The following is a 13,404-nucleotide window of genomic DNA, read 5'->3' as shown; positions in this document are numbered from 1 at the left end:
GTTCTAGGGGGAATCGGATTGATGGACCGCCCATTAGGACCAATAAATTTTTATCTTTATTTTTATTATTTAAATATATTACTTAATTCTGAATTTACGAAAGAAAAAAAAAAAGAAAGAAAGAAGAAAACCTAATATTCCAAAAGATGGTGAAGCCAAATGGAAGAATATGTTCCATAACTTCATAATCAAACTCGGATTTCTTATTTTTGTTTTCATTTTTTTTTCATATTACCGGTTTCATTGGACTGCCCGTGGTCTAGTCCACAATTTTTGGAATTGAGAACCGGTACCACCGGTCTAGTCCACGGTTCTTGAGGGAACCGTACCATGCACACCCCTAACGCCGATCGGGTCCACATCAACGCTGGCCTGCCAAAATTAGTTGGATGAACCGAATTGGCACGAATGCCAAAAATTTAGGACCGAATTGACAAAAGTGCAATATGTTCAAGACTTTTTTTGACAATGTTCCCGTCATGTCACAAGAGTTGCATTTCTTGCTATTTCAATAGACGACATGCTTAAAAAGTGTTCCTCTACCGGATTAAATTCGCTTCCCCGGCCTGGTCGAAGATAGACAAAGGCGGCCCCATGCTCACGAGGAAAAAATAAGTGCAATACGGTCATATCGTGCTAATTATTCGAGGTATTGTTATTTTGTTGCTAATACAATTGTGGTGAATGATAAGAGCGTTGAATAGGTCTTGGCCCTTCCGCTGGTCTAATCCGCCAAATGACATTGCGAAATTGGTAATATTCTTTGATTGTTACATCAACGTGGAAATTGAAACCTACTTCCCTCCATTTCCCCTACTAACCATTCAGCATGTTGCCCTAACACAATGCATCTCGTCCTTTTCCTTTTGGCTAAAGAGATTCACACATCCTAAAATGGGGCCATTGAAAAATTATGTACGAACCATATTTCCGTTGAGTTACATATTCGCATGTGTGTAATGTCCGTTAATTTGTGTGTAAATCGGTCGATTTGACGTATGGTTGGAGGAAATTTTCTCGCGCGAGGATGATTAGCCCTCATTAGCAATTTAGCTTTCTCCGTTCGGCGAGGTTAATGTTTGGAAAGTCCGCTAGAAGATGTATGTGCCTTTGCGAGTACTAAATAAACGTACATTATCGAATTGCGAATGCTAAATAAACCCGCATGAAATGAAATAAGATTCCAATCGAGCGAAACCGCATTTAACGATCCCTTGTACAGATGAAAACAATTTCTGATGTACGTGTATATTTTGACATAACGTTATGATTCATTAGATAGAATTATAAACTTTCAAAACATATTTTTCCTTTCTGAAATTCGGGCATAAAAAGTGTTGAGTCCTCTTTGTACAAATATAATAATAGATTAAACGTGTTGGGAACACACAGCATAAGTTCGATATAAGGAGCCTACGTCTCAGCCCATCAGCATATCTAGTTGGATTGTACTTCAGTCCAAAGCTTACACAAATGAGGGCAAAAGTACCATGAAAAAATTATAATACTATTGCATTGGTACCAATTTAATCTAATAAACTTTTTAGTTGAACCAACTCAGTTCTAAACCATTTTGCATTTGCACCAATTGAGTCCATCCAACCAATTTTGACTAGAAATCACTAACATTGACACCGGCCTACCAACGTGGCACGACAAGAGCTGACATGGACATTTTTAATAACATTTTTTATATTGTTATTTTTTTATTTCTTTTCTGTTCTTTTTTTTTTCCCTCTCGGTTGCGCAATTGGGCGTTGTGGCCTCGCCTAGACCTGACGAGGACCATAGTGCCCTCACCTAGCCTAGATCTAGTGAGGGCATCGCTCCCCTCACCGAGTCTATGCAAGGGGCCACGTGAGCCCTCACCCTATTGGGCGACGAGGGCCGTGAATCCTCATCGGCTCTTGCCTGGCTTCACGGAAAAAAAAAACATAAAGAAAGGAAAAAAGAAATAGAAGCCCCAAAAATCATAAAAAAAAAATCAAAGTATCATTTAAATATTTTTATAAAATTATTCACGCCGGTGTCGGCCGTTCAACGTGACATGGTCGGCGTCTACATCAGCGATTTTCGGTCAAAATTAGCCAAATGAACTCAATTAGTATAAATACAAAAAAATTTAGGGCTAAATTTGTCAAATTAAAATGTTTAAAACCGAATTGATGCCGACGAATAGGTTTTGGACTTTTTTAGTAGTTTTTTCTCAAATGAGCAATTAGCCAACTATGATAAATATTAACTACTCAACACCACACCAATTTGTCGACGTGGAATTTTTCTAACATAACCGACACGAGTATTTCAACAAAACGGATACATAATACACAACTCCGAGTTAATTTAATGGAAAGAAATCTCCAAGTCAAGCACCGTCCCAACTGCTGGATCCTCGGATCTGCTACCTCGTCCTTTTGCATCCCCATTTTCCTCCTCTCCCTCTATTTTTTTAATCCTTTTTCCTTTTTAATTATCTCGAAGAAGTTTGACGCTATTCTCAATTGAGCAGATTCGCAAGGTATTGCCGTGACTGGAAAGATAAGTTTTAGAGACCGATTCAAACGCTAAGGGACAAAGGAACTTGTCATCGTATCAAAAGTGCACAGGACGAGTCTTGGACGACAGCTTTGAAAAGGGTTGCATGAAAGATGCTTTCTCACGACAATAGTCCAAAGGCTTACGTGTAGAAAGGCTGAGATCGCAAGGCGATGCCGATTTGGATGTTTGCCATGTCAATGTCCTTGTCCTGCCTCGCTCTCTTTTTTTTTTTTTTCTATCCCTTTCTTTTGTTTTGTTTGGACACGGTGGGGTTTTGAGTATTAATTTCCAGGAAGGAGGTGCACAGTTCTTTGATGCAAAATCCAGGAAGGTTCGATTCCCACACACACCCTTGAATTGCGGGGGCAAATAATGCTAAAAAGCGCAAGTGGGTCGATTCTGTTTTCTTTGGTCCATGGCTCGATCCGTGATGTGTGAATGTTGTCCTAATCAAGAGCGACGGCAGATGCACCACCCCTTTGTAAGATACCATTCCGGTCGCGTCATTCTAGCGTCTGCAATTGGTCATCGTAGACTCTTACTTAGAAATTTTAAGGATACAATTTGGTATGTAACTTTTTGGAGGAAGAAAATACTCGGCCGGTCTGAAAGTAAATCAGCTGAATTTTTACCGCATCGGAAAAGATCGTGATTGGTTTGCGTACTCATATTAGAGATGACGAAACGGGCAAAAAAGTTCCGACAAAATAAGAACCGGGTATTAATGTATGGTGAGTCACGATCTCATGAGATCAAAAATGATTCGGTTAAAGGAAGGACCATAACCCATGAGAGAAAATGGAAGATTTAGGTAGGGGGAGATTCAGAAGCAAGTATCTACAGCTACGGCTTAGTAGGGACAGGTCGAGCCAATTTGTCAAAGCAGACGGCAGCTCAAATGAATCGACAAGTTGACTCTATTATTTCAATGGACGAATTCAAGTTCAACCGAGCATTGAATCAGTGGGGACTGGAGCTCACAACCACTTCTACGACAAGCCCCTTTGGCCGTATATGGACCGTCACTGAACTGGAGGGCCATGGTCATGAAAAGGAAAAAGAGTAGGAAGTCCAACCACGTGATGAGAAATGAGGGATTTATTTACAAGGCTAAATCTCACATACGTTGTAAAGGTCCCAAAAGCCCGTGGTCGGGTGAGACGAGCCCCGGCCTGCGACGCTCGCTGTCAGCGAAAAGGCACACAGCATTTATTCTACCTCTAGATTGTTTCTACCTTTTCCCCGAGTAAGAGAAAAAGTCGGGGTTTTTCCAAATTATGTTCCTCTTCGTCTCCTGCTGCGTTCACGACCGAGGAAGAGACTTCTAGAGAACTGCATGAACGCCTTGGCGTTGTTCCAAACGGCAGGGGAATCAAGAAAGAAACCCAATGATCTTCAGGTCTGATAGTTCCCTTGTTTCGTGAATCTGTATTTTCCTATTCGATAGATAGTTTCAGCGTTGACAATGGTAAACCTTCACAATCAGTGAGAAGGCAATAGATACTCATGACACAACATACTTCACACAGGAGCACTGCAGCCAACTATCTGCTACGCAGCACTGCAGGTAACATATTTTTAAGCTTCCCTTTGAAAACGATGCCAAGAGCTGAGCCAACGATCGGCCAACTTGTAACTATAGCAATATACGCAAGCAGCCAAATGGATCTTCTAGTCACTCGCGTGATCTGATTTAGACTCCTCAAGACCGAGGAATTTACATCCATTGGCTTGACGTTCTGAATGCCTGCATGATTCTCAGAGATTTTGGAACTACCATTCATTCCTGTTACACGGGCGTTCTTCTCTGCATCTAAAGATGTTTCCTCCATTTTCGCCTTTGGACGCTTCTGTATTACCGTTTCTTCTTCGACCACAGCATCTTTTGTGTGCTCATTTCCCATTGCAGCCACCATTCCATCAGCCACATTCACGTAAGGACCCTGATCGATTGAAGACTCCAGAGCCGAGTGCAGAGCAGACGTTTGACTCTACAGTGACATAAAGACAGTAGTTCAGTGCGTGCTTAACTATTGATGATTCCGAAGCTATCAGATCTCTCTCTTCCCCCACCACCACACCACACCCCCCCTCCCCCCCCAACAAAAAATAAATAAATAAACCCAATTTTTTCCTAAGGGAAAGGTAAGCACCACAGACTTTGTACCTTCTTTACATGCATGTATGGACTAGAATGTAGTGTGTGAAGAAACTCGTTGACAGCCCTTACCCACCTGGTAAAAGGTGAAACAAATAAGAAAGAAGTCCGTCAAACCAACATGAAGATTTTAATGCGACACGGAAAGGATAAACAGATGATTAATCAAAAAGGAACGGATATTCAGTATCAAGGTTCTCTATCTTTTTCCTGCATCTAATATAACCTACAATTAAAGTTTTCCAAACAGAAGAAAATGATGGGCGTAGACTGTATAGATCCAAAGAACTATAGAGACATCTTAAATACAAAATGTCCCAAAACAATAAATGTTGAGAGTAAACTAGCGAGCACCAAAAGAAAATTCAGTTCTGGTATGACAACAAACTGAATATTCTACCACAGAACTCCTTGAGATTTCCTGGAAGCTAATAAGTGATTGATGCATTTGGAGGAAGGCTGGCATTCAATGACGAGAGTCTAAAACATCAATATAGCATTGAAATTGAACCGTGAAGTACCATAGGCATGTTGCGGTCATCCCTTCGAAAAATGCCAAGTGCCCTCCATGTCTTGGAGTAACTAGAACTATATTTTTGTTAGCCCTGCCATACATGAAGTTTTTAGGACGGGTGCTCAAATAGCAAGTCTAAAATATAGTGTGAACCACATAAGTTCAACCTGCATTCATCCCATGGAATGGCTTCTCTAGTACAAACAGGATCATCTAAAGCACTGATACACAGCAGTGGAACTGCAACACTTCCTACATAATTAGCACTGCTACAACGTCGATAGTATGTATCTGCTGTCTGAGTAGAAATGATGCAATATTAATGAACTCACAGAAGAACAACCAAAATGGCAAGGATATGAAGAGCACGATATTAGTACCTCAAATTTCCCAACAAGGCAGGTAGCATAATTGTCGAAATCTCGAATAGAGCGTGACTATTGGGACATGAAAAATATCGAGCACTATTAGCCAGATGAAATCAGATTAACCACAAAGAAGCAAGACGTTCTCTTATTTAATATGCACGGTGACAAATTGTGAACTTGAAAAGTCCAGTTAGTGCCGAATTTATTTATTTATTTATTTTTTTTGGTAAGGAAGTTAGTGCTGAATTTGACATCCATAAAAAGCATAAAAAGATACCATTAAAATCCATGTCCTATTAAGTCTGGCAGCACAATGCTCAGTGAAGGTTGCCTTCTTAATAATGTGAACAAGTTTAAAATTCTACAGCCAAATATCTCAAAAATTAGGTATAATATTGCCCATGCCTACTGCATGAGTTGTATATTAGAGTGAGCTGACATTGAGATTAGTTGTCGCTGTCTAAGCACAAGTTGATCTCCTATTAGAATTTGTGAATTAGAATTGGAACTATGTGCCATCAAATGTTTCTGACGCCCTTAGTACAAAAAATGTGGTCAATGTAGTACACCCACAACCTCTACAAGATATGCTGATCTAATTAAAGGCATTACCCCAGCTTCTAGCACAGGAAAAAGAAGCCCTTTCTCAATGAAATAGCATTATTTGATCAAGATGAAACCCTAGATACAATTCCAGAAAATGAAGCCTGACAAAACCACCATGACCATTATGCACAGTGAATCACGAAGAAACAGTACCCAGGACGCAGACAAGCAATACAGAAGTCATCCCTCACATGTCCTGACCTTCTTTATGCTTCTGGGTGCTGAATTACACTGTACTTTCATCTATCAATTGATCACCCCTATAGATAAAGCATGCGTACCCAAGTATGCAGACAGCACTCCCCTTTCTCGTGTTCTCACACGTGCAACAAATGATATCAGATTGAATTGGAAATTATTCTTAACCTATTAGAGTCTGCCATACTAAAACAATGTTATAAACTAGTCTTTAATCATGTTTGGTAGCCAAAAAAAGATTTTTTTTTTCAATAAATAAAGGAGATCTGATTGAGCTCAATTTGTAATCGATGTCATACTGATTGGGAGAGAGATTAAATTGAGCTTTTTCCAATCAAGCAGCATCCAAAAGTTCTTGCTCTTATATTTAGAACAAATACAGAGAGCATAAGAAAAGGGAACCTTTCTGATGCCCTCCCAATCAGCAAGGCGAGAATAGCGGGGTTGATGTCTGCAAAACCATTTACAATATGTCAACCTAAGAATGTGCGAAGATCAATTGAATTGACATTAATAATGCTCAATCATATAGTAATAGAAGAGAAGTCTAACGCAGAAAGAGTCACTCTATGAATATGACATACAACTCTGCATAGCCTTGAAGGCCAATGGTAAGTGCTCTATCGTAGATCTTCTGCCGCAGTCCTCGACTAATAAATCTATCACCAATCTGCATCAAAAAAAGAAGAACATACAGTTCCTTCCAACAAGATTAGAAACACTGTTATCTAGTGATAATTCGATATAAAATAATAAGGCAGTGGAAGAGAAAGATATAGCGAAGAGTTAAAAGAGAGTGAGACACAAGAAGACAACTCAGACCATTCGTCTCATAAAGGAACAAGATAACTTTAGCCCTAAAAATGCACTCAAAACACACAAGTTCAAATACCAGCAATACCTATATTTCTTGATTAAAAAAAAGGGCACAATTATTGAACGGTTATAGAAAAATATGCTCCTGTGGTTGAAACATAATTGTCAATTAACCTTTTGAATCTACGTCCCAGCAGCATTCAACAATTTGAGGTCAATAAAAAGATAACAGCTTGTAAGAACCACTTATACTATCTGTTACATCTCAAAGCAGAAAGATTGGATCTTCCGAAATTTTCAATCGACGTTCTCAGGAACATCACAAGTACTATAGAGGTAAACTCTCCCACCATCCCATATGTCTACGGAGACCCTATGACAGGACACTCTACATTCCTGCAGTAGTACAGCCGTAATACGTAAAGGGCTGTACATTTTTCTCAAAAATTGCACCATGATATGTTGTCAACTGGTGCCCAATAAAATTCCGTGTGTTCCTTCGTGTTTTCAATTTTCAATTTTAATAGCAAAATATAAGGTCTTCGTGCCAAAAAGAGAGTACTTATGCCCTATTTTGATACTGGAAGATATGTAATTGCTCAAGTTGGAGTAAAATTAAGTCAAGAACCAAAAAATCCCATGGCGAGCAAATTGCAAAAGCGCCAGCAACAGGAAAATTCTTTCCATTCCAAAGAGACTAGTACTTATGCCGTATTTTATACCGGAATTGCTCAAGTTCCAGTCAAATTAAGTCAAGTTGCAAACTAACCAAAAGATCCCATGGCGAGCAAATTGCAACAGCACCAGCAACAGGAACATTCTCTCCATCCTCCCCAAGATATTTTACCTAAAACAGTTATTTGTGTCAAGATACTGCTGAAAATCGCCGTAGTACGTAATACAAACATTATTCCTCATAGAGACCCTAAAAATAAGCAATATTCATTTTCCCAAGGATAAGGGCTAGAGATACTCGACTTAAAACCACTGTGGAACATCTATAAAGGAAAGAAATCCAAGGGGGGAATAGAAAATACTCATCATAAGAATTGTGCAAGCTTTAATGGAAAACATAAACAAAAAGCAATGAAGACTGCAACTTCTTCATACAAGGGGATCATTTATGATAAGACACTCTCAACATGGACCTTTTGGTGATGGAAATTGTTGAGCACTCTTAGAGTAGCATGCAAAAGTTGAAATTCAATGAGAAATATAAGTTACCAAAATGTTGGCTCCAATGCTAGTTCCCACAGCAAATAAAGTAGCTTTCGGGTACTCATTATGCAGATAGTCAATGACAGCGCGGACATCCTCAGTCCAACCAGCATTGTAAAAGCAATCAGACTGCAGATATTAGAATCATTTTATAATCAGCAGTTCATGAAAAGTTGTTAACAGGGAATATTCTGTAATGTATCAGGAAATGAGAAATGGAAATCTAAACAGAATAGGAGAGTAGAATCACTTGGGGAGAGAAACAAGAGCTGGCATAATACTTCACGAGCTAGCATCTATCACCGTAAAATCTGACAGGTCTAGGCAAACCATCAAAACTTCAACAATTTTTCCATAATATATCAGAGAACTACTGCATAAATGGTTTAAGTATGAAATATATTGAAAACAGAATGTTTCATTACAAAAAGGATATAAGTATTGAACCACATGAAATTCCTTGACTTCACTTCTTTAATAGCATATAGGCCCTAATACCATAATAAAAGAACCGAATTTAGGTCCCATTCCAATTCTACCCTAAAATTTTGTTTTGTCCCATCAAAAACCTCTAACTTTAGGTCCAATCCCAATTCTACCCTAAACATTTTTTCGTCTCATAAAAAACTTTCAACTTTTGGTGCAGTCACAATTTTATTGTAAACTTTTTTCTCATAAAAAAATCAAATTTTTACTTCAATCCCAAATATGTGAGTGTTAACCTTCCATCCTATATTTCTGCTAACAACCGAGAGATAGAAAGCTCCCGAGCGCAGGCTTTTTGAGCGTCCCGAGCACGAGCTCTCCAAGCGAAAAAGATGGAAGACTCCCGAGCACGAGAATTGATTACTGGAGCGCAAAGTCAAAGATCTTCGAGCAAGATGGAAGGAACACTCTTAAAAGTAAGAGCAATTGAAGAGGACCAATCCTAATTGCTCTAGTTTTAACCCAAATTTTAGATCCAAGAAGATGTCGTTTGGGTTTGACATGGAAATTCATCTCAAAAAGACGTCTTCTTGGATCTGAAATTTTGGACAAAAACTAGAGCAATGACGTGGATAAACCACATCACTAAAGGCAAATTTTGATGGAGTATAAACGGGGCAGATATGGGACTCAAATGAATGTGGGTGGTTTTTTATGAGACAAAAAATTTGGAATAAAGTTGAGGGTTTCTTATGAGACGAAAAAAGGTTTATGGTAGAATTGGGACTGTACCTAAAGTTGAGGGTTTTTTAGGGATTAGGCCAAGCATATAATTACCTGTCCAACCTTTGGAACAATAGGAAGCTCTTGAAAGAGACTATGCTAGTGCAGCAGCATGCAGAATTTCATTTGAGAGAGGAAAAAAAAGGAGAAAACAGAAACAAGCAAATGAGACAGGCATACAACTGTTGTCAAACTAATACACATCAGGCATCATGATGCCACGTCATCAATTGTACAATCTTCCCTCTACTATGAATCCTTAACCTTCTAGCTTCAATAAATCTTACCGTAACTGACACTCCACCTAGTCCCCGATGGTTGCTCACAACAACATTCCATCCACTTTTGGCAGTGTTAAAAGCAAGATGCTTTAAATACTGCAATAGAAATCAAAAGACATAATAGATACTAGTCCATTTAATGTCAATAAACAAAAGCTTTACGAGCAAAAGATCTGTGTGAAAAAAGTTCCTTCCCAATTGTTAGACAATCTTAATGGTCCAAGGGCGTGAAAGAAGAGCCAGTTGCAAACATTATGCATGTGCAGTCACGTAAACTTTTTTCTTCTGATACATGGTTAACTGTGAAATTACATGAATATGTTGGGTTACCATTCTGCAATTACAAATCAGGCAAACTTCATTCACTCAATTGAAAAGAATCAGGATGGCTCTGCATAAGTGGGTTCAGATTCCAGACTTCCGTAAAAAATTTGCCAACAGACGAGCAAGAACTACTGGTGATCACTACCTGAATAGAGCTGCTACTGATTGACAGACCTATAACTATAATGGCACTCAAGGTATTATCCATCAATCAAAGGAAAAAAATGAAAGCCATGCACTTCATAGAGAAATCACCTATCCTATCTAAACACTAGACTGATAAAGGAACAAGGATATTGTCAATTGATAATTAAAGGGAACAATTGTTCTACATATCAGCAACACCAAAAGAATTCACATTCTTGCTCAACTTAATTCTTTGAGAGCCTTGTGCCATTTAGAAAAGTTGATGAGGCTCAAAACTTTTAAGTCCTTAGATAGACTTCTAACTGATTATAGATTGATATTACGATAAACCGTCAAGAATTTTGGGTTTTGTCAAGGGAAGGTACTTACAGGAGAACAAGAATCACTTGTTAAGCCAGGAACTACCACCACAATGGGAGTTGTATCATCTTTCGAAATGGAACTTTCCCTGTGAAAGGCACCTCCAGACACTGCAAAGATACATCAGCATCATTCATTGAAGGTAATCAATACGAGCCCCTGCTGGCACAGTGTTGAGTTGGTTATTTAGTAAATGAGCAAGAATTACATGGCTGCACTAGACTTAAATTAAGTATTTTCCCTATATTTTAGAGCAACGACCAAGGAGTTAAAAAATGCTAGACAATTGACCAATCTAACTGAAACAATATAGCAGAGATGACAAAAGAAAATGAAAAAAAAAAAATTATTCCAGAAGTGTAAGGAACTTATGATGTTCAACAACAAGCAACTCAGACTCACCATCTGAACTCAATACCCAATCTAAAGCAATTGTCCCCCCATCAGAAGTACGAAATACTTGCCTGCAAGGAAAATCAGGTGTAGATTGTTAAATCAGACCAACACACACATGCTTGCCCAGTTTACTTGTCACTGGAGTTACTGTTTATCAATTCATTGCAAAGGGAACTATGAAAGGAAAAAAAGCAGAGATATGATTTAAGATACCATCATGGTAAACAATCAGCAAAGCTCCCCCAGTTACAATGGTGAACAAGAGTAAATTTATCGGCAATGGAAAACCAAAAGCATTGTAGAAATTGCAGTCAAAATCTCTAATCAATATCACCAAGATGAGTTTGAGCAAGAGCATAAATGAAAAATTATTGAAAACTAACAACAATTGAACGACTGTTGTCGCATATCAGCAGAACTACTAAATCTCCCGCTCTGCAAGTTCAGCCACAAGAATAGTTCTTGCCATTGCGCTCCATCAAACACCATGTCCTGCATAGGATCTTCAAGAGGTCTTTATCATTATGCTCTTGTTCTGTTTTTCCTGGACTTCACCGAACTCCTTCCTAATTGAACATCTTTCACAAAATCATTCTTCTCAATTGATTATCTAAAGCTTTATTATTATTCTCTTGTACTTTTTTTCCTGGACTTCACCAAACTCCTTCCTAATTGAACATCTTTCACAAAATCATTCTTCATAATAAATCAGCTAAAGCTTTATTTGTCCTCAAAAAGACCAAGCCAACTCTGTTTACATTTATACTGATTTATGAGATTGAAAATTGTCTTAAGAACTTGAAATGTAATAAATATTGGCGCGGAAAAGCCCATAAAATGAGAGGCAAGTTATTGAAAGTTCATACATTTGCCTCAGTCATTCTCAGTAAATAAGCAAATTATACCAGGGCTGCTGCATTTTCCAGAACACCAACAAAAAGCAACCCTGTCAGCCAGAGCTAGTAGATTCTATCACTTGACTCCAGACATAAACTAGTTTTGAATCATCCTCCGATACTTGATTTGGTGGCAAAGAACAACACTACAAGTGCAAGCCACAAGTATTTGAAAGTTACTGCTCCACGAAGGAGGCTTCACCTTGTAAGATGCTTAGTTTACATCTTCATTCTGGATAACATGTAATATGATTTTACAGATGCATCACCTTCTGTAGCTGAACGATGGAGGCCTTCCAAAGAAATTAAGAAACACCGTCTGAACATGAGGACTCGCGAGCCACGGAGTCGCCAGGTACCTGCATGCTTTTCAAATTAGTCAGACAGCTCAATAAATCTTCTCGGCAGAGTTCCATTTCTCAACGTTCACGTTCATAATCCATAGCAAGATCAGTCGAGCAAGTTCACTTCTACTTCTTTCGTCCGTCGATTTGTCCGCCATAGATGAAAAAACTAATCGGAAAATCCAAAAGTCTTCACGCACGCATTCCATCACTAAATACAACACATCGCCATCGACTCAGAAAGAGAGAGCAAGAGAAGCGAGGTGGATTACATTCCATGCAGAATCCGGCACTTGGAGACGACAGCGGTGTAAATGTCGGAAGAGGCGTTGAACGTGAACTTAGGAGGAGACGATCGGCAACGAGAAACGAGGTCCTCGAAGAGATGGCACTCGAGGAAGTTGTAGAGGAAGACGCTGAACCCGACGCAAGCGCCCAAAACGTAATGCCAGATCGGAATGAGGAAGAGCGCGCTGAGCAGGAGACCGTAAGCGCACGCGCCATCGCAGCTTTCCGCTGAGCTTGCGCAATCCATCAGTGTAGAACGACGACGACGACGACGACGACGACGACGGAGAAGACGAAGAAGGAGGTGAGTCTCCGTCCCTCTCTCACTTTTTCCGAGACTTTTGGATTTGGATTTGTGCGTGTTTTGTTTTGGTTAGGCTTGAATCGGAGGCGTTCGATGGTTGGGCGGTTGGTTAGGCTCGCCGAAGCAGCGTCGATGGGGGCTCGCCACGTCAGCAGTATCGAGGTATACGATCGAGGGCAGTCGATTGGAATCATTGCAAAAGCCAAAAGCTGTTTCTAGTATTTTGGGCCAATGGGCTACGTTGGGCCGACAAGCAGATTCCGGCGAGATCCCCACCGTGGCTCAGGTTCAAACACGACATTTCGACAGAATTCAGGTGAAGCTCGAGCAACCTCTGCTCTCTTTTCTGGCCAGGTTCAAGTATGAACATCGGTACACCCATCAAGTCACGCCTGGTTTCGCTTGCTTCCACTTAGATCGAATGCTGTATCGATCACAT

At 39.6% G+C, this 13,404-nt stretch overlaps 1 protein-coding gene and 1 long non-coding RNA gene across 2 annotated transcripts; one reads left to right on the top strand and one right to left on the bottom strand.

Moving 5' to 3' along the window:
* Positions 1-3,863: 3,863 nt before the first annotated feature.
* On the bottom strand, positions 3,864-13,331 carry LOC115751573 (embryogenesis-associated protein EMB8). Its single transcript, XM_030689529.2, has 14 exons — positions 12,646-13,331; positions 12,299-12,388; positions 11,140-11,201; positions 10,747-10,847; positions 9,913-10,002; positions 8,423-8,545; positions 7,968-8,045; positions 6,967-7,052; positions 6,785-6,833; positions 5,591-5,647; positions 5,378-5,508; positions 5,218-5,301; positions 4,706-4,772; positions 3,864-4,529 (listed from the first exon to the last, which is right to left on the bottom strand). Exons 1-14 carry the CDS (start codon positions 12,906-12,908, stop codon positions 4,083-4,085), a joined length of 1,728 nt encoding a protein of 575 aa, XP_030545389.1. The 5' UTR covers positions 12,909-13,331; the 3' UTR covers positions 3,864-4,082.
* LOC115751654 lies at positions 5,591-5,955 on the top strand. Its single transcript, XR_004016666.2, has 2 exons — positions 5,591-5,771; positions 5,818-5,955. It is a non-coding gene; the product is annotated as an uncharacterized LOC115751654 (long non-coding RNA).
* Positions 13,332-13,404: the final 73 nt, after the last annotated feature.

This window comes from Rhodamnia argentea, chromosome 2 (assembly GCF_020921035.1).
Source record: "Rhodamnia argentea isolate NSW1041297 chromosome 2, ASM2092103v1, whole genome shotgun sequence".
NCBI classification, from domain to species: Eukaryota; Viridiplantae; Streptophyta; class Magnoliopsida; order Myrtales; family Myrtaceae; genus Rhodamnia; species Rhodamnia argentea.
The sequence above is the reverse complement of the archived record's forward strand: the minus strand, read 5'-3'. Positions and strand labels throughout refer to the sequence as shown.

Bases quoted from the DNA above. Each gene is read 5' to 3' on its own strand.
- LOC115751573 (XM_030689529.2), bottom strand. From the start codon at position 12,908: ATGGATTGCGCAAGCTCAGCGGAAAGCTGCGATGGCGCGTGCGCTTAC. The intron at 6,834-6,966 runs GTATGTCATATT...ATGGTTTTGCAG, and splicing joins CTTCAAGGCTATGCAGAGTT to ACATCAACCCCGCTATTCTC. The intron at 4,773-5,217 runs GTACTTCACGGT...ACCTTTTACCAG, and splicing joins ATGACCGCAACATGCCTATG to GTGGGTAAGGGCTGTCAACG.